This window comes from Cyprinus carpio, chromosome A25 (genome assembly GCF_018340385.1).
Source record: "Cyprinus carpio isolate SPL01 chromosome A25, ASM1834038v1, whole genome shotgun sequence".
Classification (NCBI taxonomy): Eukaryota; Metazoa; Chordata; class Actinopteri; order Cypriniformes; family Cyprinidae; genus Cyprinus; species Cyprinus carpio.
Window position 1 is genome coordinate 16,436,706 of NC_056596.1, and position 25,265 is coordinate 16,461,970.

Below are 25,265 nucleotides of genomic sequence, written 5' to 3' on the forward strand. Positions count from 1 at the left end.
ATAATAAAAAATAAAAAATAATCTATCTATCTATCTATCTATCTATCTATCTATCTATCTATCTATCTATCTATCTATCTATCTATCTATCTATCAAAGACAAAACACATCTAACACCTTAAGCTAATATAGATCACATGTTTGGCTGTATGCTCTAGGACATTTTCTACCTTACTTCCATCAGTGGGACAAAAAAACTTTATGAGAAACTTCATGTTTCTCCCTGGATTTGCTATTTGCTTTGGGTAATTAAAATACAATGTACCATATATAGTTAAACTGTGAATCTCTAAATATGTATTTATAAATATTACTATATAAAATAAATTTACATTCTGTTTGTTTGATCAGCAAACTGTACTGCTGCCCACTGGCTTCCATTGTATGCACAAAATACCACTGGGACATTTGTAAAATATCCTCTTTTTGTGTGTGTGACTATTCAGAGCTGCTTGATTTAGAGCTGTTCTTTAGAGCTTCTCTCTCTTTGCTCAGGATCCTTCACTTGTTCAGCTTCAGGTTTTTTGGTTTCTGCTGCTTGATGTTGACACCTCTTACATCTGATTTACAATAGGCCCAGTGCTGCTGAAGTGACATTTTTGTGTTAATATTTTGAGCATATGACAGTAATGTCAGTTCTGATTTTTGAACATAATCTTTGTGCTGAAGAGAAGAGCTCAGGGTTTGGTTGTTGGTGGTCACACTACATAATATCTTGTTTATTAAATGTACATGCTAATTAAGTAGGTCATACATGTTCACTGCAGATTTAGAGTGTTTCAGTTAGGAGGTGTCTTTGTTAAACCGTACATATGAAAACACGGCTTGAACATTTTTATATTTATGGATGGTGCAAAGAGAACACATTATGTATAGCAGCACACAAACTTCAGTACAGGTGTATGTTCTGAAATACTGGTGACAGACTTTGAACCTTGTCTGAAACTGACATTGCATTTCTCAGTCACTAGAGGACGCCACTGTCTAATTAATTGATCAATAACTCCCCATTGGCTCAATGTCTTTAAACAATTTGGGGTATGTAATATGTAGTTTTTCTGGGTTTGTTAAAATACATATAAAGACCGTCACCATTTATTGGCGTAGTGTCACCCTAACACATCTGGACTACAGATGTTTTGAGATTTCCTTTACAACAAACACATGCTTCCTTTAAATGAGTGCGAAATTGTTACAGAGCCAGTGAAGTCAGTTTCATTTCACGAATCTTTTCATGGTGTTACGCATTTAGGTCTTTATTCGATTCAGATGATTAGTTCAAAAACACCACTATACTAGACATCCGTATTCATGCTCTAAACGCTCCAAATAAATCATAATAGAGCACATTCACATTAGTTTTGCTTCAAAGCTACCAATTAATCTCCTCCTCGTTCCTGATCGGCTCATTAAACATTTCCGAGACAGTTCAGTGAATCATGAGTTGCTGACTCAAGTTTACACAATTAATTAAATCTTGCAGTCCTGTTTGCTGTTTGCAAATCTGATTTAAAAAATCGATTAGTTGAGTTCCTCCGATGACTCATTCACGAATCGAGCACTGCTTCGGGGCTTATGGCCTGACATGGATGCAAGAGTTTGGAATTCATAGCTGGAATCCAGTTTATCACTAAATATTTTTAACATTTAGCCAATATTACATTTAGGCTATTTTGAAAACTATGTTGGCGTGATTGAAAAGGTCTTTGTTTGTGAGTAGATGATCAGTAACAGATTCATTTCCTTTTACCGACATGGATACATTCAGCACAGAAATAGATCGAGTTTTATTTCCATGTAATGTTGTCTGTATTAATGCCTATATGGGACTTTTAACTTTATGAACGCAGTAACTCGGATCAACATAGCAGTAAAGTTGGTTTTATATTGGACATTCGATCTTTTCTAAGGCATTAATTTAATTGTAATCGCATAGTAGTCATGGATCATATTGTATCTCGTTCAGATCACATTTAAAAACATGATTTCAAAATTAATAATAATATTAATCGATGATGTAATTGTTTTAAGCATCAGAAGTGTAAAAAGTCCTTACAATGAGGCCCGCTTGGGCACGTCAAGTTAGGGAGTGTCTCAAAAGTGCAAAATCCACAATAAACCTGGTTAAATATGTGTATTATTTCATAAAAAAAAGACTAAAACATGATCCTTTTTCATGTGTAGATTATGTTAGCAGATAAATGAGGTACAGATTAATTTAACTTTTATATGATTAATGCATCTCTTATATATGTGTGTAAATTGAATGTCTTATTGACATAAATCTATTTAGCTTTGTAGGTGATTTGAGCTCTTTAGATAAAACAACCACAATGTTTTATACATAAATGCAGCATATAATACACAAGTTAGATTTAATGATTTTATGAATTTTTGACAATTTTAAAATCTATTAAACTTCCTGCTCATGTGGCCCATTGATGTCACACTAATTGTAATGTGTTTACACACACCTGCCATGCATCATACATGATTTGGATTTTAGAAATATTATTTTGTGCATTTTTTATGCTTTTTTCAAATATACAAATCAATATAACTTAATTGCTCTGTCATACGAATCTATTAAACTTCCTGGTCATGTGACCTGATGACATCACCACTTATCTACTTTGTTCACACGCATTTCCTTTCCATCAAACATGAGTCAGATTGTGAAAATAACAATTAGTGTATTTTTTATGAATTTTACTTCAAACCTGAAATGTAAATGTATTTTAATTTTTAAAAGGTGATCATTCACAAGCTAGATTTTGGAAATATGATTTCATGTATTTTTGACTACATTTTCAAATATTCAAATCTATATAACTTCCCTGATCATGTGACCACATACACTGTATTATATTCACACATTGTATATTCATACACATCCACTTCCAGGAAGATTTGTATCGTTTTCTGTTGACTGGAAATTCTTAATTATTGCCCTGATGGTGGAAATAGGAATTTTCAATGCTTTAACAGTTTTCTTACAGCTAGTCTCTATTTTGTAAAGCTCAACCATCTTGTTCTGCGGTCCAGCTTTATATTGTGTCCCTCATACCTGTGTACTTACATAGTACACAGTGTAAGTACACATTGGTACATAGTATCTACAGCTGTAATATTTCTGTAACTACAGACATATAACAACCCTCAGGATGGTTTGTGTAAGTACAAATGTGTAACAGGACATTGGTAACAACACTTTTTTCACTTCACTAAGTACTTGTGTGACAGGAATTATATAACTACATTTTGTAACAACATGTATAAGAGTTATTGGAACCATTTGATCCAGGGAGTGGAGATGGGTAGGTTTAGAGGTGAAGATGGGATCCAGGGGGTGGAGATGGGTAGGTCTAGGGATGGAGATGGGAAACAGGGGGTGGAGATGGGTAGGTTTAGGGGTGGAGATGGGATCCGGGGGGTGGAGATGGGTAGGTTTAGAGGTGGAGATGGGATCCAGGGGGTGGAGATGGGTAGGTTTAGGGGTGGAAATGGGATCCGGGGGGTGGAGATGGGTAGGTTTAGAGGTGGAGATGGGGTCAAGGGGTTGAAATGGGTAAGGTTTAGGGGTGGAGATGGGATCCAGGGGGTGGAGATGGGTAGGTTTAGGGGTGGAGATGGGATCCTGGGGGTGGAGATGGGTAGGTCTAGGGGTGGAGATGGGATCCAGGGGGTGGAGATGGGTAGGTCTAGGGGTGGAGATGGGATTCAGGGGTGGAGATGGGTAGGTTTAAGGGTGGAGATGGGGTCAAGGGGTTGAAATGGGTAGGTTTAGGGGTGGAGATGGGATCCGGGGGTGGAGATGGGTAGGTTTAGAGGTGGAGATGGGATCCAGGGGGTGGAGATGGGTAGGTTTAGGGGTGGAGATGGGATCCCTGGGGGTGTGAGATGGGTAGGTCTAGGGGTGGAGATGGGATCCACTGGGGGGGTGGAGATGGGTAGGTCTAGGGGTGGAGATGGGATTCAGGGGTGGAGATGGGTAGGTTTAGGGGTGGAGATGGGATCCAGGGGGTGGAGATGGGTAGGTTTAGGGGTGGAAATGGGATCCGGGGGGTGGAGATGGGTAGGTTTAGAGGTGGAGATGGGGTCAAGGGGTTGAAATGGGTAGGTTTAGGGGTGGAGATGGGATCCGGGGGGTGGAGATGGGTAGGTTTAGGGGTGGAGATGGGATCCTGGGGGTGGAGATGGGTAGGTCTAGTGGTGGAGATGGGATCCAGGGGGTGGAGATGGGTAGGTCTAGGGGTGGAGAGATGGGATTCAGGGGTGGAGATGGGTAGGTTTAAGGGTGGAGATGGGGTCAAGGGGTTGAAATGGGTAGGTTTAGGGGTGGAGATGGGATCCGGGGGTGGAGATGGGTAGGTTTAGAGGTGGAGATGGGATCCAGGGGGTGGAGATATGGGTAGGTTTAGGGGTGGAGATGGGATCCCTGGGGGTGGAGATGGGTAGGTCTAGGGGTGGAGATGGGATCCAGGGGGTGGAGATGGGTAGGTCTAGGGGTGGAGATGGGATTCAGGGGTGGAGATGGGTAGGTTTAAGGGTGGAAATGGGATCCAGGAGTGGAGATGGGTAGGTTTATGGGTGGTGATGGGATCCAGGGGGTGCAGATGGGAAGGTTTAGGGATATGTAAAGTGGGAGGAGTTGGATCTCGAGTTGGAGTTGGTGTACTCCAGTAATTGTTATTTTCACAATCTGACTCATGTTTGATGGAAAGGAAATGCGTGTAAACAAATTAGACCAGTTGTGATGTCATCAGGTCACATGACCAGGAAGTTTAATTGATTTGTATGATGGGAAAATTCATTACAAATACAACAATTATTCTCTTGGTGATCCGACTCATGTATGATGACAAGGGAATGCTTGTAAACAAATTAGACCAGTTGTGACATATTCAGGTCACATGACCAGGAAGTTTAATAGATTTGTATGATGGAAAAATACATAGACTTTTATTTTGGCGATGGGACCTGTGTATGATGGAAATGAAATGCGTGTGAACCATAGACTGTATAAAAACATGGACGTAGAGTCCGTGACTTCACCCGTAGACTCCTGAAAAGCGTTTTTGAAGCTCAAAGTGGGCGGAGTAGAGCCGTCGTCATCTTGGCAGCGCGTCACCGTGTGACTCTCCTGGATAATCGGAAATGGGCAAAATGGCGGGAGCTGGTTGCTGAAGCCACGCCCACTTAGCTCGACGGCAGTGTCAGCAGCAGCAATCCACCTGTCACTCAAGTGGCCACGCCCTTAATTATGCAGAACTTTAAGGCTTAATATAATTTAAACGAATTAGTTAAAAAATTAGCTATATAGACCAAAATAATTTTTTGAACCCGGCTGTAAACAATTTTTTTTCTGCTGTAATGTTGGGCATTTTAACATGGGGAGTCTATGGGACTGACTCCCTTCTGCAGCCAGCCTCAAGCGGCCAGTCGATGAATTGCAGTTTTAGTCACTTCCTTGTTGGCTTCACGAGAGAGAGCAGGAGGTTGGCGCTTGGTGTGAACACATTACAACAGCAGTAAAATCATCAAATCACATGACCAGTAGCTGTATTTCTTTTTTTAACACAAATAAACAGTTTGCGATACAATCACAATTATCTTCAGGGCATATGTTTAGAGAATTGAAGTATATATGAGGCTACACAAATAAAATAAAACGTTAACCTTCTAGCGGTCCCCCAGAGTGATTTTTAATCACTCAGTTTGCGGTACAATCACTACATTTGCATAACGCTACGAATATTTTATAGCCAGAGTGACATGGTGTATGTGTGCCCGTGTGTTTTATGCTCACACTTTAGTGACGCTCCCTAACTTTCCAAGCCGAATGTCTGATATAAAACTAACTTTACCGGGATCGTATCCACAGAGCCAGGCGCGCGCACAATGGAAGGATTACTGAAACTTTTATTTCTTTAGTTCCATGAATAAAGGCACGTGTGTACAGATGTAACCCGCCCTCTCTGAGCCTCTCAAAGAATTTGATCAGTCTTTCCTCATTAAACTGGACTGAAAACATCGCTGTGGATTGTGTCGTCAAACTTCTTAGAAATGCACCCCAAAACACACACGCACAGAGTACATTTGCTGGTGGCCACATACGCGTCATAAATAATATTTTGGGACGATGAAGAGAGCAGGTGAGCGCTTTTATCTATTTATTTTTATTTATTTATTTTCCTGGAATAATACGCACAAAACTACCACCGGTCTACTATATGTATTTGATGGATCTTTTACATGTTTGTTACTTTAACAAAGTTAAATAGTAGAATATGCAATATGAATCTTGCTTAGTTTTATTAAAGCTGGGGACTTTCCATGTACAGTATAGAGATCACTGTAGAACCTGAAAATGACAGCATCTTAAAGGTGCTTATGAGAACAACTTCAAACGTTCATGTTTAATGATTCCTAATTATATGAGTTAACGACTTAAATATTATTTATAAATAAAATGTAAATAATAATAATAATACTAATAAAATAATAAATGCAGTTTTGGGGGTAACGCATTACCAGTAACACGAGTTACGTAATCAGATTACTTTTTAAATTAAGTAACTCAAGTGACTTTGTTTTCCCATTTATTCACTGACTTCTTTCATGTCCCTCTGTTGAGGGAAATTGGGAGTGAGGTGCAGAGGCACCAGAGGCTTATTCATTTCGCTGTTGGTGTGAATAAAGGGCACTATACAGGTGGCAATTTTTTTTTTTTTTTATTAAAAAAACAAATAAGCAAGCCCAGACCAGGTGACAAAAGCTAATGCAAAAGTAAAAAGTAACAAAAGTACTTACTTTTTTCATGGAGTATTATAGTATTGTAATTTATTACTTTTAAAAGTAACATTCCCTAACACTGCTAAAATGTAACATTATTTTTCAGAAAAAAATAAAATGAAAAAAAAGTAACATAAATGCAATGGATTTTTACAAACTAGATTTCCCGATCGTTTTGCACTGTTGAATGCAGTTATTTATTCTTACTGGGGTCAAACTGACCCCTAAAAGAATCATCATTACTCTCTTGGATCAAAATCACATTTCCAAAAAGTACATTCTTTATTTTAAAAAGTATATTTTTTTCCCAAAAGTATCTGTATTTAACAGAAACTTTATTTTAAATGTCTTGTACTGGATTTTAATTCAGAGAAAATTATTATTATTATTAATAATATTATTATTGATTCACTCTTAAAAATATGAGTGCATCATTTTCATTCCACAAAAGGTTCTTTATAGTGGAAAAAGATTCTTCACACTAAGAAAAAGTGCTTAATTTCAGAATTGTTCAGTGAAATGTTCTTTGGGGAACCAAAATTGGTTCTTCTGTCGCATCACTGCAAAAAAAACAAAAACAAAACAAAACAAAAAAAAAACCTCCTTTTGAAACGCTTATTTTTAAGATAAGTGTAGAAGAATATGTAATGTACTATAATACAAGCAACAAAATGTGTCTCAGGGACTTCAAACATTATGGAAGTCAAACTAAACACAATATCAACCAACCAATGTGCTTTTCTTTTTCCTCTCAGCCGGTGATCAGAAACCACCTTTGGCACCAAAACCAAAGTTTCTCCCTCCACCCAAGCAAACTCAACATCCACCTGCTTCAAAACTGTGTGCTTACCAGCCTTCCTCACCGGCTGTTAAATGCAAAGTGAAGCCTGAAGTGCCACCAAAACCATGTCTCTCCAAACTTCAAGCTGTTTTACAACAAAAGTCTGACATCACAAAGAACGTCGGTGCTCTGAATTACAGAAATGACGCGCACACTGGGAACAACAAGCCGGAGTGGGATTACATCATTCCTATTTGTGTATGCACTGACCGAAACTGTGCTGATTGCACACCAAAGAAAAACAACCAAAATGTTCATCAACAAAGCCCTGATAAGTGTAAGGCAGGCAAAACCGAAGGACCCAGAAAGAACCCATCCAAACCTCCGCGGAGAACACCAGAAGAACGGAAAGATTTAGTGACACCTACTTCCTCGAAGTGCATCCCTGAACACAGTTCATTCAATAGTGATCATTTACATCCAACTGAAAAACCTCGGAAAACATCCCAGAACACAGAGCCACTGAAGGCACATCAGAGTGGTTCTGAGATGCAAGTGACCATGAAACACCAAAACCACATGGTCTCTAGTGTTAATGCATCTGTTGATGGTGATCCAGAACCTCTAGATCGTCAGCAAGCCGTAAATAGTGCGCAGTATTGTCCGTTCCCTACTAAGCCACCTAGGAAAGCACCACCAGCAGCCATTCAGCGCAAAACTAAGAAGAAACAATCCAACATTGTCCTTCAAGAGTCAACAGTCCTCAGCAAAACAGAGCTTACCGTCTTACCTGTTGATGTAAACAATCCAGATCCGTTACGGAGAGAAAGTCCTAATAACGTGAGCATCAATGCTGTAAGACGTTATAGAGAGAACAAAGATCCTCAGATCCTCAAGTGCACCTGCCAGGGCGCTCTGACACCTGCCCCACGCCAGAAGATCCCTCAGACGCAACAAAATAAAACCCAGGATGTTGGTGTACAGGGGACTGAAAAGAAAGCACAAAATCTGGATGTAACCCCTGAGGTCGTTGAGATTTCGTTGTCAAGCGATAAACACCTGAAGAAGAAGACCCAAAAACCTGGAGTTGATGGCCGTAGGCACGATAACATTGGGGCTACAGAACTTTCAGTAGACAGATTCCCTAAAAAGAAACCAGTGTCCAAGTCTTCACTGAGAAACGATGGAAAAAATGCTGAAGTTGAGTTGAAGTCTGCAGTTGAGAAGAAGCAAGCAAGCGATGTACCAAACAAGAAGAGACTCAAGCCGAAATCCAAGTCCTTATCGTCAGCAGACACCCATAAACCCCATGGCCTCAAGAAGACCTCCTTTCTTAGGATCATGGACCTTGACCGAGTCAAAAAGGCACCCAAGGTATCCGTCAAGAGTGGACAGGCCGACCATCTCACTCCGGTTATGAATGAGCAGCCGGTGGACACGGAGGAAAGCCAGCGCAAAACCTGCTCTCAGAAACCGATGCCACTGCACTGTGGACATCCAGACGCACTGAAACTGAGGCAAGCAGTGAATGGGAACATATTAGGAGTTGAGCAGAATGTAGATCTAGACAATGTTGGTGAATCTGAACATGCATATGAAGATATCCCAGAATATGAAAACCTGCCTCTTTTTAGCACTGCAACGGCACAGAAAGACAATAAATACCAATGTCGGCCTTTAAAATATGAGGACGATGGTATTTATGAAGTTCCTGATGTGTTCCCTGAACACTACGTAGATGCCAAAGAGCAGCAGTTTCTTGAAAGGTTAGTGTGCATAGATATTAATACAAAATTGTCCAATGCAGATCAACCGATAATTATATTCATGTTTGAACTTAGGGCCAAAATTTTGTATTTTGTGAAAACAGACTAGAAACTTAAAAAAAAAAAACAACTAGAAGGTTTTTGTTAATGTAAAATTAGTATTATGACGCTTGAATTTAGACATGATGACATTATAATATACAATATGAAATATAAATATTGTTTAATTTTGCATGAATAATTCATGAGATCACCGATTCTATTTAATTCCTGAATTTGAATTCAAGCAGAATGCAGAATTGCAATTTGAATTTGAATGTAAGGTAGAATTCAAATGAACCGAAATTGAAACAAATCAACTGTCAAAATTGTCAAGAAAAGCAAAGTTTGTCAAGATAACCTTTAAATGTTTAGAATTTTTTGAAAAAAGTAACAAATATTAACATTTGCAGGTTGTACATAGGGACGGAGATTTGTAGTAAGTTTACAAATATCATCATATTAACTAAATATTTTAGTAATATATTTAGTAAATTCGTCAGCCAATAACACATCTGATTTTAAAATAACCTAATTTGTATTTACATTTTCAAATCCATATCCACAATATCAATATTTTGTTAAGACTGGACGTTAATTTGACAGACGCTCCAGTTCGGTTTAGGACTTTTTTCTTGTTTACACTGCAATAATTAGACTCTTGCCGGCTAAAAGCACCAACAAAACTTTAGGTCGATACGAACTTAAAAATATTTTTTGCTTGGTTTATGTGACGCACCCATTTGACATGGAATTTGAAGAATGGCTGCAGCTTTCTAAACAGGTGTTGTCGAATGATTTCACATCTGACCTACATCTAATTCACACTACAGATTCTGAGTCATTACTATTGACTCTTCTGCTTCTGTAGCTGTTGCCACTGGTTCCTCTCACATGCCTTTGAGATCTGAGAGGCCTTTTGATTCCTTTTCAGAAATGTGTTGGAAGAAGTGCAGGAAGTGGATGATACGCATTCAGAAGAAGATGAAGGCAGCTCAGAAGACGAAGATAACACCGTCAATAGAGAAAAACAAGTACTGTATTCACATTTAGAGGACATTAAGAAATGTTATGAACACTTTATTAGAAATAACACTTCATTTATCCTAAAAAAAAGGTATATATTTAAAGAAATATTACAGATCAGTATACACAAAGTATATAAACATTTTCTATATAACATAACACTTTTGATACTTAGTCTGCTTATTTAATTAGAGCTAAATGGTTATTTTTGATGGTAACATTTTATTTTTTCCTAGGCTAAAGCGAAGAAGACCAAGGTGATGCACATTGTTAATGAGATCTTGTCTTCTGAGAAAATGTAAGCCTGTTTTGTTCACATGACTACTTATTTTTAATATTTGTATTTTTACGTTTGTCTTTATTGTTCTTGTTGTATTTATTTTCAGATTTGTGAAGGTTCTGAAGCTCCTCCATGTAGTAAGTGTTCACTACGACTTTTTGAGCTCATTTAGATACTGTCACGTTAATGTAGGTGGGCTGTTATATAATGTCCCATGTAAAGCCCTGCTTTTTCATGAAATGTAAATCAGTCACTTTTCTAAGTCTGCTTCTTATAATATTAATAATGAAATCAGACTTTTTGTTTGTCATCTGTAGGCGCATTTCCATTACCCTTCAAATTGCACAAATTGAAATTGAAAATTGAAAATACGTCGAATGGAAAAGCGTCAATTATGCAAAAACACAGATATATCGCAAAAAAATTGTACGCTCGCATGAGGTGGTTTTTCAGGCAATGCGAAAAAGGAATAATTCGCAAAACTGCAAAGGAAACGATTTTTTTTTTTTTCACATTAACAGGTCACATGGCATACGAAAAAAACACTTCATATGTGGCTGCTCTCCAGTATAAGGGGCTTTCCCTGCCATTAATTATTAGATTATTTACACTGCACACGTCTGCAGCACGTCACAGCTCCGAAACAGCCACCGGAACTGTCCGTTGCCGTGACTTATCGCGAGAGGAAAAAATTACGTTTTAGTTGCATGACATCGCCGGAAACTTTGTCATTTCCCAGTACTTTTTTTATTGACATTTATAAAATATTGCCAAAGTTTTGCACAAATTTGTAATGGAAACGCGCCAAGTGTTGGCCAGTAGCAGTGAATCTATTAGTTTCCCAGTATTCGTGTCGCCATTTTTAAAAATCAAATAGCAATTTGGTAGCATCAAAGTAGCAAGCTGCTTTTTTCATTTAGTTTTATCGGTCTGACTGCTACACAACTGCTACAATGACAGTCATACATTCATACATTTATATGAACACTTTATTGTTTGGCATCAGTAGGAAGAAGATTTGTATTTTTAAAGAATTAAATAATTTTATTCAGGAACGTCACATTAACTTGATGAAAAGTGACAGTAAAAGCTTTACAAAAAATGCTTTGAATACATTTTCAAATAATAAGCTTACTATTCGTCAAAGAATGACGACTGAATGAAACCGTGAAACAAAAAATGTATTTTATAAAAAGAATACGCGGCAAAAGTGTTTTAACATGAGATGATGAGAGGCAAATCAGCTTTACAGTATCATGTGAAATTTAAAAATATAAACATTTAATTTAAATGAAAAACTTTATAAATATATGTATATATATACTCTAGGAAAATTGTGCAAAAATATGGCAAAATGTACTATGTTAATATAAAGGAATTAATTATTCACGTTTTACACATATTTTAAATTATGCATTTCATTGTGTTGCATTTTTAGAGTTAAAGGAAATGTCTGAAAGCTTGACGGATATTTACTTGCAGCAAATAAAACCAGTTTAGGCGTTGTTTTCATAAAGGAAGAGTTCGCCCTTATTTACTCACCTTCATGTCGTTCCAAACCCATATGAATTTCTTGCATGAAGGGAACTAATATGGAAAATTCTGGCCATACAATAAGAGGGAACTAGGTCTGACAAACTCCAGTTAATTGAGCCAATTTGAACTATTATGATACTTTTGTGTTAAGTTACAAAGACATAGGCCATTATCAGAGCTTTTGGAGTGACTGATGGCAAAATGTCTTTGTATTAACATCTAAAATAATGGTTTTATTTTCTATAATTTAATATCTCTTCCTTTTACCCTACAGGATTTTCGTGATGCTGTACTGAAGGCTTCCTGTCAGGCGGGGAAACCCGTAATGGACGAGCGAGTCTTGAACCAGATCTTGTGTTATTTGCCGCAGCTGTACGAGCTCAACTGTGACCTGCTGAGAGAGCTGGAGGAACGGGTTGCTCACTGGTAATGCAAACATCAACAAACCACCAGAAAGCAGCAATCCTGCATACCTTCTTATTGATATTGAAACACTGGAAAGTCAGTAGCTACAGTGCATTTGTAGGTCTGTCACAATGTCATGGAAAATGCCACTGTAGAACTACAGAAAAAATTATGTTTGATACTTATGAAATTGCTAAGCTAGACAAAGAAATTTGCTTTATTTGTCAGTGACATAAAATCCAGTTTAAAACAAATGTGTCAAGTTTTAGAACTGTAATCTTTGTACTAATGTTGGCTCATATTCAAGAAAATATTCAAGAAGAATTACATACTATATTTAAGAAAATATTTTATTAATATAAATATGTGATGTGGTATAAACATTAAAAAAAAACATTTTACAATAAATTATTTTTAATAAATGTATCAAGGTAAAACATATTTTTATTTAAAGACAATTTCTACAGTAAATATCATGTTTTAAGTCACAATACATTACATTTTACAACCTGAACTAATACAAAATAAATTATTTAATTAAAAAAACTTAAAAACTATGTATATATATATATATAAAACATCACATCATTGACCCATATAATATTTGGGGTAAATTTTATCCAGCATTTTCTCCAAAAATGTCAGAAATCTAGATATGACTAGTCATTGAGATTTAACACTTTGAGAGTTTGATAATGTGAATATTTAAAAATTAATACTCTTTTAACATCTACTCGCCCACATGTCATTCCACACTTGAATGACTTTCTTCTGATGCAAAATAAGAAATTTTAAAGAATATGCTAGTCGCTCCTTTCCTTGCAGTTACAATGAAAGAGACTGCAGCTTTCACGCTTCAAAAAGGTACCCAAATGCGCAATAAAATATCACATAAATACTCTTGCACTATATTCCTCATTTCTAAAGGAATATCATAGCTATGAATGAAAAACATACAGAAATTTAACTTGGTATTCACTGTAAATCTTGACATCTTCACCGTTCTTTTGAGTCTTTTTAATGAATCAGATGACTTTAATTTTATGATTCTTTCACAAATTGAACTGATTGGTTTCTTGAAAAGAGCAACCAGCACATTCTTCTAAATATCTTCCTTTGTGTTCCACGGATGAAAGAACGTCATGCGGGTTTTGGAACAACATGAAGGAAAATAAATGATACCAGAGAGTACTTTTATGTGAACTATTTATAGAAGTTCCTTTGTTCAAACAGGAACGAGCGTTGCAGTGTAGCGGACATATTTGTGAAGAAGGGCCCGTATCTTAAAATGTACTCCACTTACATTCGTGAGTTCGACAAGAATGTGGCCCTTCTAGAAGAGCAGTGCCGGAAGAGCCCAGCGTTTGCCAAAGCCGTCCAAGAGTTTGAGGTAACAGAACCACTCCGACCTGTTTTTTTTCTCAGTTCATTTCAAACAGTAGTAATCTAGATGCTCTAGTTTGTGTGAATGGCAGCCTTTGCAGTGATGTGAATAGTCTATTGGTGTTGTTTTTTTTTTTTTTTACATTCTTAAAAACTCCCCTAAAAATGCCCCTCTGGCCATCATCTGTCTTTCTCTTTCTCTGTCTCTGATACAGAGCCATCCATGCTGTGCAAACCTGGCAGTGAAACATTACATGCTGAAACCCATCCAGAGGATTCCACAGTATCAGCTTCTCCTGACCAGTGAGGATTCACTTATGAGTTCATTAACAATGCTAGCGTGTTGCTAAGCTGTTTTGAGTGTAGCAGTGCAGTTGCTATTGTGATATTATGTATTGTGGGTGATTGCTATGTTGTTCTAAATGGTTTTTGTTCATTGCAGTGCAGTTTCTAGGGCCTTGGGTGGTTGCTAGGTTTTAATAAAGGTGGCTTGGATGTTTTAGCATATTGCGGTACAGTAGGTGGTTGCCAGAGTGTTGCTATGTGGTTGCTAAGGTGTTCTGAGTAGTTTTTAACACATTGCAGTTGCTAAGGAATTGTGGGTGGTTGCCAGGGTGTTGTTATGCAGCTGTTAATGTGCTTTTAGTAGTTTTTAACACATTTCAGTTACCAGGGTTTTGTAGGTGGTCGCTAGGGTGTTGCTATGTGTTTGGTAAAGTGTTCTGAGTATTTTTTTAATACACATTTACAGCTGCCAGGGTATTGTGGGTGGTTGCCAGGGTGTTGCTACGGTGTTCTTAATGTTTTTTTTTTTTTTTTTTGTATTGCAGTACAGTTTCTAGGGTCTTGGGTGGTTGCTAGGTTTTAATAAAGGTGGCTTGGATGTTTTTAGTACATTACAGTTACTAGGGCATTGTGGGTGGTTGCCATTGTGTTGCTATGTTGTTGCTAAGGTGTTCTAAGTAGTTTTTAGCACATTACAGTTACCAGGGTATTGTGCGTCGTTGCCAAGGTGTTGCTATGTAGTTGCTAATGTGTTCTGAGTAGTTGTTTTGAACACATTGCGGTTGTTAAACTATTGTGGGTGGTTGCCAGGGTGTTGCTAGGCAGTTGGTAAGGTGTTCTAATTATTATTTAACACATTACAGTTGCCAAGGTGTTCTGTGTGGTTTCTAATGCATTACAGTTGCTAGGGTATTATGGGTGGTTGCTAAGGTCTTCTATGTGTTTTAGCACTGTGCAGTTGCCAGGGTATATCTGAGGTGTTCTATGGGTGGTTGCTAAGGTCTTCTATGTGTTTTAGCACTGTGCAGTTGCCAGGCGTTTTCATAAAGGTGGCTTGTGGTTTGAGCACATTGCCGTAGAGTTGCTAGGGTAGGTAGGGTAGAGCAGATATCTGAGGTGTTCCATATGCACGTGTGAGCTTGTGAATCAGATTATGAATCAAAATTGTGAGCTTGTGAATCAGAATCAAATAAAGAAATCTGCATTGATACTCGGCCATACCTTCACACACTTTCAATGACAAGTGTTCATTTGATATATTTATACATTTCAGATTTTTTATAAACACCTTTATCATTTTTCTTTAGGTTATTTGAACAATCTAGATGAAGAATCGGCAGACTATAAAGATGCAGAAGGTGAAAATAAATGGTTTTGAAATCTTTTGTTATTAGGCACACAGCAAATCTCAGTCTTCTATTACATGATATATAAATAATCTCTTTATATATCTTTACAGCTGCCCTGATGATCGTAAAGGAGGTGGCTAATCATGCAAATGAAATCGTACGACACAAGGTAATTCAGAATCCGTTTTTTAGTTTCTAAAAAAGCTACACATACAATAGCTTATGCTTTTGTGTAAAATCTTGAGGAATATGAAGTGTGGTTTTCACGCAGGATAACTGCCAGAAGCTGTACGAGGTTCAGTGCCGCCTGACTGGGCATCACGTGATCGTTCAACCAGGACGGGTACGTTCACAAGCGTTAACTCCTGTTGAACTGTTTGCAACTGGAAATGCTTCTGTAATATATTCATGTATGTTTTCTTAGGTTTTGTTAAAGGAAGGGATCTTGATGAAGCTCTCCAGGAAGGGGATGCAGCCTCGAATGTTCTTCTTAGTAAGTGACAGTCACCTCACTGCTCATTCGGTTTTATTTAACATGACATGAAACAATATTCACAATGCAATTTCTGTAAAGAGACATAATTCATGGATGTTAGGGTATGATATCATTGGTTAATTGATGTTTTGTTTCATGCCTTTGGTTATTTTTGCATAAAAAATTAGGAAAAAATTGTTTGTTGATTTTATGTTGACTTGTTGGTTTTGTTGATTTTATTTATTTAGTTATATTTGTTGATTTAAGTTTTGTTGGGTTTGTTTGATTTTGTTGGGGTTTTTTTTGTTTTATTTGATTTATTGATTTTTTATGTTGACTTTGTTTATTGTTTGTTTAGTTTTTTCGTTGATTTTATGTTGACTTTCATTGTTTGGTTTTATGTTTGTTTGTTTTTTGTTGATTTTATGTTGACTTTTGTTTGATTTTTTTTTTGTTTTTTGTTTTTTGGTTTTGTTTGTTTGTTTTATTTGTTCCCATAGAAAAAAAGGTATTGCTCAATGCTCTTCCTAAGCTCAGGAGACTTAGATGAGATTCTCATATATCTCTCATTTTAGTATTAACAGCATTTCAGATGTTTCTCCTAAAATCCCTTAGGAGAAATAGAAGTAGACACAAATGAGTATATCTCTCATTTTAGAAAAAAAGATTCAAAACTGAGAATGTGGTGGATGAAACATTTTCACACTTTGTAAATTTGTTGAGAGACAAATGAGACAAATGTGAGAGCTCCCGAGTCTGTAGACTAGGAGAAAAATCTAAGCACAGCGTGTGATGTTGTTGAGATCTTTTATAAAGCTTTGAATGAGACAAATGTGAGATTGTTTTGAGTTTTTTGTCTCAGGAGACAAGTTTGAGAAGCAGGAGACTCAAGCAAAAATCTCAATTCAATCTTAAAGTTACATAATTTCTGTCTAGGAGAAATATTTGAAATGTTAAAGAGATCTCACTTTCTTTCCTGTGGGTTGGTCTTTTAATTTTAATTATGTTGATTTTTTATGTTTATTGTTTGGTTTTTTGTTGATTTTATGTCTGGTTTTGTTGTTTTATTTTTTAATTTAATGTTTACTTTCAGTTTTGTTTGTTGATTTCATGGTAAATGTTTGTTGTTTTTGTTGGCTTTTGTTTTATTTCTTTTTGTTTAGTTTGTTGAATCTATGGTGTCATTAGTTAGTTTTGTTTTTGTAGATTTGTTTTTATGTTTTTACCTAATATTGATTACCTCACATATCCTTTTGTTTTTCTTGCTTGAGAAAAATGTATTTCTTATTTCTTTGTGAACAGTTAAATGATAGTCTTCTGTATACCACGCCAGTAGCAAAGGGTAATTTCAAACTGAACAACATACTGTCATTGGCTGAGATGGAGGTGAGATTTTTATTGCTGAAATTGTCACAGCTATTTGTTTTTCCATTTTAAACATTTTTGCATATTTACATCCATTTTAAAATGTCTTATTTTCTATCATTGTCTGTATTACGCTCAGGTCAGTAAACCCAGTCAGGAGGGGTATCAGAATGAGCTGAACATTGAGAGTGTTGAACGATCTTTTATTCTATCTGCCAGGTGAGAATCTTTCCATAAGATGACAAAATATTAAGTATGTAGGATGTGGTGCTCATTTTTGTCCTATTTATTCATTAATCCTTGAATGGGATAGTTCACCCAAAAATTAAAATTTTCATAATTTTCTGAGCCTCATATCGCTCCAAACCAACATAATGTAATCCATACAGTTGAATGTGTATGTTTCTGACTGATACACTCTCGTGGTTTTATCCTCAAAGCTCTGCTGCATGTCGAGATGAGTGGCTTCGGGCCATTTCCACCGCAATCGATGATTACATCAAGAAAGAGACCACCTTCACTTCAGTCAGAAACCCTGAGATGGTAAACTGACTGATTGAAATGGCCTGCAACTGAGTTTAAATCATAAACTTCATCATCATAATGCTTCATGTGCGCAGTTTTATGGTCAACTTGCAATATTTTCCAGGCAACTCAAGATGTTCCAGACAGTGGGGCCCAGCTGGGATCCAAAGCCCCGATATGGATCCCAGACTTGAGGGCCACTATGTGCATGATCTGCACCTGTGAGTTCACCCTCACCTGGAGACGCCACCATTGCAGAGCCTGTGGGAAGGTGAGAAGATTTCCCTTAACAAACACCCCATTCACACCTAATATTAACAACTTCTGTTGGTCACAGAGCTTATTTTCTGCAATTATCCGAAAGGCAATGGAAAATTCCATTGACTTTTTGTTGAGGGAAATGGTGATGCTAACTTTCAGTTTAGCATTGCCGGCATTGACAAAAATGACATACATTGTATAAATGACTATTCATTGTACAATAACATTAGCAACATGCTAATAAATATTAAATAACATGTATTACATGGTAAAACATGCTACCAACAGAAACAAAAACATGCATTAGCATGCAAAAACCTGCTAACAAGATCTAGAAACAAGCTCAAACGTATGCTGAAAACGTGCTTAAACACACGTTAGGTAATGGTAACAACTTCTAGAAACATGCTAGCAACAAGCTAAAATATGCCAAAAAGTGTTAACTCTTAACTATAGGTTAAAACATGCTAAAAGCATGCTAGTTATGCATAAGCTGTGTTCCAAATGACGCACTATACACTGTGTACTTATGCACTATGTACTCAACCATGTAGTGCATGTATTATATAAGGTTATTTTATCATTCATAATCGGAGTCTGAGAGCCCCTCCCCCTTTGCTATGTAATTAAAGCTGCGACAGTTAAGTGCATGAAGTGTCCAACATTTCACACTTCACACTTTTTTTTGGATATTTAAGTGCATCATCCGGGTGTTTAAAGTGCACTTTTTCTTTTGGAATTTTCAGTGTGAACGCACTACTCACACTATTTATACTACAAAACCTCATAGAATAGTGCATAAGTACACGATTTGGGACGCACCTTAAGCTACATGCTGGAACATGAAATACTATCTATCTCTCTATCTATCTATCTATCTATCTTAATAAAACTTATGTTAAGAAGTAAGTTGTTTTTATATAAGTATCAATAGAATATTACGTAATCTGATATTTATGAACTACTAATTCATATTATTTCAAAAATACTTTTTACCTTCATCTTTTACCTGTTCACTGCATGATGTTTAAGTGTGCTTATGCATGCATTCTTTTCTCTTGGCATGTAGGTTGTGTGTCAGGCCTGTTCAACTAACAAACATCCGCTGAAATACCTGAAGAATCACCTCGTGCGAGTTTGCGATCTCTGCTTCTCCGCTTTGCAGCAAAATAGTTCAGGTTCATGACGCAAACACGCTCACACAGAAACTGTCTGCTTGAAGCCTCGATCTTTATATTTGTATTGATTTGTGTTAAATAAGAGATTGTGTGTGTGTGTTATATTAGGTGACCAAGAACCCAGTAATACACCTCTGTCGCCAACTGGCAAGTCGCCTGGTGCCTATCCCTTCAGAAAGCAGAAGAAAATACCAGCAGCCCTTAAAGAGGTGATGATCATCCCTTCAGAAAGCAGAAGAAAATACCAGCAGCCCTTAACTAACCTATTATCATAAAGCCAGATCTACGTTCACAGTCTGTTGAGGTTTGTCCTTAATGCTCCAGCCACTGACCGTTGTTTTGTGCTCCTCAAACGATCTAAAATCGAAATATGTGATTAGAGGTGATGATCCAAAGAACTGTGATATGTAAATCCATAATTTTGTTGGGAAACTGTTTAAATTGTGGTTAAAAACAGAATGCAATGATGTGGAAGTTTCAAATTTCAATATTTTATTCAGAATACAACATAGATGACATATCAAATGTTTTAAACTGAGAAAATGTATCATTTTAATGGAAAAATAAGTTGATTTTAAATTTCATGGCATCAACACATCTCGAAAAAGTTGGGACCAAGGCCATGTTTACCACTGTGTGGCATCCCCTCTTCTTTTTATAACAGTCTGCAAACGTCTGGGGACTGAGGAGACAAGTTGCTCAAGTTTAGGAATAGGAATGTTGTACCATTCTTGTCTAATACAGGCTTCTAGTTGCTCAACTGTCTTAGGTCTTCTGCGCTTCTGGATCATGTTTAGATATGGCTTCTTTTTTGACCTATAGAGTTTTAGCCGGCAACGGTGAATGGCACGGTGGATTGTGTTTACCGACAATGTTTTCTGGAAGTATTCCTGAGCCCATGTTGTGATTTCCATTACTGTAGCATTCCTGTATGTGATGCAGTGCTGTCTAAGGGCCCGAAGATCATGGGCATCCAGTATGGTTTTCCGGCCTTGACCCTTACACACAGAGATTGTTCCAGATTCTCTGAATCTTTGGATGATATTATGCACTGTAGATGATGATAACTTCAAACTCTTTGCAATTTTTCTCTGAGAAGCTCATTTCTGATATTGCTCCACTATTTTTTGCCGCAGCATTGGGGGAATTGGTGATCCTCTGCCCATCTTGACTTCTGAGAGACACTGCCACTCTGAGAGGCTCTTTTTATACCCAATCATGTTGCCAGTTGACCTAATAAGTTGCAAATTGGTCCTACAGCTGTTCCTTGTATGTACATTTACTTTTCCGTCCTCTTATTGCTACCTGTCCCTACTTTTTTGGAATGTGTAGCTCTCATGAAATCTAAAATGAGCCAATATTTGGCATGACATTTCAAAATGTCTCACTTTCAACATTTGATATGTTATCTATATTCTATTATGAATAAAATATAAGTTTATAAGATTTGTAAATTATTCCATTCCTTTATTACTCACAATTTGTACAGTGTCCTAACTTTTTTGGAATCGGGTTTGTACTTTTAGTAGTGTTTTTTATCAATGCAAACATTGTCTTTTTACAAGCATTTTCGGCAGGTGAAAAATGCACTCTGATCAATGTATAATTACATTTTTGTGGTTCCTGAAGCGTCTGAAAAACCTGAATAACGAGGGGTGTTTTTTACTGAGGTGGGACAGTAGGCAGAAAAAAATTCTCCACAAATTTGGATGAGAAAATACGCTAGTTACTTTTACCCATGCATTGACTGACAGCTCTCCTGTGCCCATGTTGAGAGAAATCAGGAGTGAGTTCAGAGGCGTGTGCGCTGTGTGAACATGCATCTCACCTGCACAAAAACAGATTCAGTCTTCCTCAAAATGAATAAAAACAGTGAAATGCAAACTCAGAATATGACGCAAACCTTAAATATTAAAAACATGTTAAATAACACAAATATCCTTTATGTATATTATCCAATGTCTTTGCTGCTAACCTGTAATGATCCAACCATACTAATAAGCAAAAATTAACTTAGATAAACTTTTTTTTTTCATCTTTTTTTTATTGCTGAAGAATGTAATCCTATTCTGCATGCAATCAGTTTGAGCTGCGGCCTCTACTGTACAGATGTGAATTTACATTTCCTTTAGCCTGAGGCTTATTCCTTTCACTTTTGGTGTTACATTTGCCAGAAATATAACATTTTTTATATATATTAAAAACAAACAAGCAAGCTCAGCCCAGATGAGAAAAAGTAACGTAATGCAGAAAAATTTAATGCAATAAAAAAGTAATGCAATTAATTAGGGAGTAACACAATATTGTAATGGATTACTTTAAAAATTTCACAACACTGATTATAATTTTTACAAACGATTTGTATTTCAAATAAATTTACTAAATCCTGAGAATGTTTCCACAAAAATATAAAGCACCGCTGTTTTCAATATTGACAATAATAATGAATATTTCTTGAGCAAATACTCATATTAGAATGATTTCTGGAAGATCACGTGACACTGAAGACTGGAGTAATGATGCTGAAAATTTAGCTTTGATCACAGGAATTAATTACATTTTACTATATGTTCACATTGAAAACTGTTCTTTTAAATTGTAAAAAATATTTCACAATAATATTGTTTTTGCTGGATTTTTGATCAAATAAATGCAGCCCTGATGAGCAAACGCTACTTCTTCAAAATGTTTTAAACATCAACATTTAAACTTTCGACCGGTTGTGTAGATGTCAGTAAATTGAATCCATTCCTTAATTTTAGGTTTCAGCGAACACGGACTGCTCCTCAATGAGCGGCTACCTGGAGAGGGCCAAGGCCAACAGGAAGCAGTGGAAACGGTTCTGGTTTGTCATCATGAACAAAGTTCTGTACACTTACGCTGCCAGTGAGGTATGAACATATAAACGGGGCGATTTAAAATAAGTTTGATGTATTGAAAATGATCAGGATGCAAATGCTGCTCTTATTACTGCTGCAGCTCCTGCTGTTTTGCAGTGATAGTATCAGTGATAGTGACCGGGTGGGTCTAGTTTCTAAACTGAAAGAGCCATTGATGTGTAAACGAGGGCAATCGTGTGTTAATGTGCTCAGGTTTCTGTTATCAAACATGCAGCACACGAGTGAGCAGCTCTTCAGTTTCGTTTCAATAGATGCACTTTTTCATGTTTTCATAGTGTACAGTTAATGTTCTTGCTCATTCAGATTTACCTTTCTTTTGATGACTCTTTGTGTTTATATATATATATATATATATATATATATCTCAGCTTGCATGTTGTGAAGTGATGCTGTTATATTTCTGCTTTTTAGTATTTATCAAATGATGTAACCAGCTATTTTATACACGATTTTATTTATTTTGCATTTTTACACTACTTTCATTTATTGTATCAGGACGTAGCAGCTTTGGAAAGTCAACCTCTTCTGGGATTTTCTGTCCGAACAGAGCAACCCGAATCTTCGCTGCATTTTAAACTTTATCACAAAAACACTCTGTACTACGTCTTCAGAGCGAGTGACAGCCAGATCTGTGACAGGTGAGTGTATCCGTATAAAAGAGCATTTATTATCCATGTTTTGGATGTTTTTAGCCATGTCAGTGTCATAATCGTCGCATATGCATTTCTCCTCAGATGGACTGAAGCCATCCAGGAAGCCACGGTTCTCTAACCCTCTCTTCCTCAGCCGGAGATGTTTCCAGATCAGACCTTCATACGTTAAATTCGATTCGGCTCACCACATCTGCAGTTGCTACTATGAAGTTGTTTCGATTGTGAAATTAATGTAATGAAACAACATATCCGATCATGCATTTGCATAAAACACTACAAATCCTTTTATTATGCTGTTATATTCACGCTTAATGGCAAATACACTGTATCCAGTTAGTTGCATTCAATAAATGTATTTTTATACTATCTCATTTCAATATTTTGTCATTTTAGAATGTAGGTTGGTTCAAAAAAGACATGATTTTGAATATTGTATTGTGACCTAGAGTATGATCATGTGTCCCTCTGAGAGAGGAACCTGAGGTCATACTATGGTAAGCTCCAGCAGGACAGGTAGGGGGTGAGACTGATCTCGACTGGGTCAGGGGTCACACTGCTTACGTCACAAGCTCCTAAGATGGCGTTTTGATGACGACGGGAGAAGCGAGGACCCCTGCCCTTGTTTACAAGGTATTTGAAAATAAGATACATATGCGTTTGCGGTCGCGTATAAATAGGATTCAAACAAAGGCGCTGTGTTGAACTGTGAACTGGTGGTGATTATTATAACGAAAACTGCGTCTTTAATGCATCGCGTGATCCTCTCACCTAACCCACGGCAGCCTGGCAAGGTAGCATTTCCTGTTGTTTGTTTTTTAAAATTATTATTTTAAAACTATCTTTAAATTTTTCATTGTTTACCTCTTAGCAAACATCCATATCGTCGGATTCAAGCGTGGTATGGCGTATAAAACACTAAATTGGTCATTTACACGCGCATAGACGTCTGTAAACGAGCAGTTCCGCAGTTATATCCGCGTATTTTTACTCCGGACCCACCGTGTACTGTTTTCGACGAGCATATGCTGATACTTATTTTAATATCATTTTGAAATGAAACCAGAACACGATTTTAAAACGCGCGTCGTTTCGCAATTCTGATCAAAGACCAGCCCTGATTAATTAGCGCATGCGCAGTCGGGCTCCAGGATCTTGAACTGTTAATCTGTAACTCCTAGTCATTATTTGTGCTACATTGTTGCTTTCTGCAGAAATCATAATAAAACCGTATAGTGTAAGCATTAGGAGTCGATGTCATTTTGTTTCAATAACTTTTTTGGATATAAATGTATAGCTGTTTTATTGTAATAGTAACAATAACTATAGTGAGTATCAAAATATATGGTCACGTTTTTGATGAGAACACAAAAAAATCATATTTGTTTTTCTTTATTCGTAGAGAAATATTTAATGGTAGCGTTTATAAGCATTGTAATCAATCATAGTCGGTTAAACACTCCCAAACAGCTCATACGGGATATCCTGAAGAGTGCTGGGAATCACGTGTGATCTGGATGACGCAATCAGACTCCAAACATTAAGCACTTGTAATTAGAGTACATTACATTTTAAAATGCTCAGATTACAGTTACTTTTTTATGGATCACATGATTAAATATTATTCACACTTCTTTTTCTTTTCCTTTCTAAACATACTACTTCATATCATTTCACTTTGACTATTCACAAATGTTGTGTAAATAAGTGTGCAAACCATGCTTCTGGATTTGAAGGGGGAAAAAGACTCACCTCTGAAGCTGTTAGACTGTGTATGAAACAAATAATGATGCAGGTTATTAAACACTGCTGAGAAACACTGTTTCTTCGTCATATCCAGTGACCTTAAGTGATGATCTGGACAAAAATATTTAAAACCTGGGAGACTTTGGGCATGTAATGTTATCATTGTTTTTATGACTATTAATGTTTGTTCCCAAACGTTTTTCTCAGCCAAAGCCCTTAAAATAAAATATTTACTTGAAATATCTCTGAGAAATTTAATATTTCGAATAATTTAACAACACCATTGCATATATACACCACACATATATATATATATATATATATATATATATATATATATATATATATATATACATATTAGTGTTTCAATTAAGCCCAGTTTGGGGAAAACCTGATGTAATGTTTAATGCATTTTAGGATGTTGATATCAAAAAATGGTATATATTTTTCTCTCTTTGCTTTTTTTTTTTTTAAATTTTACATCAATATGGTAAGTTTAAAACCGGTTTGATTAAAAAAA

At 36.7% G+C, this 25,265-nt stretch overlaps 1 protein-coding gene across 1 annotated transcript; it reads left to right on the plus strand.

Moving 5' to 3' along the window:
* Positions 1-5,829: 5,829 nt before the first annotated feature.
* On the plus strand, positions 5,830-23,346 carry LOC109101813 (FYVE, RhoGEF and PH domain-containing protein 6-like). Its single transcript, XM_042715719.1, has 21 exons — positions 5,830-6,155; positions 7,551-9,342; positions 10,316-10,415; positions 10,644-10,705; positions 10,794-10,824; positions 12,498-12,649; positions 13,862-14,018; positions 14,227-14,314; positions 15,604-15,654; positions 15,756-15,814; positions 15,917-15,988; positions 16,070-16,138; positions 17,423-17,506; positions 17,625-17,704; positions 17,926-18,028; positions 18,135-18,281; positions 19,341-19,449; positions 19,558-19,658; positions 22,212-22,340; positions 22,845-22,987; positions 23,084-23,346. Exons 1-21 carry the CDS (start codon positions 6,143-6,145, stop codon positions 23,118-23,120), a joined length of 3,579 nt encoding a protein of 1,192 aa, XP_042571653.1. The 5' UTR covers positions 5,830-6,142; the 3' UTR covers positions 23,121-23,346.
* Positions 23,347-25,265: the final 1,919 nt, after the last annotated feature.

Bases quoted from the DNA above. Each gene is read 5' to 3' on its own strand.
- LOC109101813 (XM_042715719.1), top strand. The intron at 9,343-10,315 runs GTTAGTGTGCAT...ATTCCTTTTCAG, and splicing joins GAGCAGCAGTTTCTTGAAAG to AAATGTGTTGGAAGAAGTGC. The intron at 19,450-19,557 runs GTTCATGACGCA...GTGTTATATTAG, and splicing joins TTTGCAGCAAAATAGTTCAG to GTGACCAAGAACCCAGTAAT.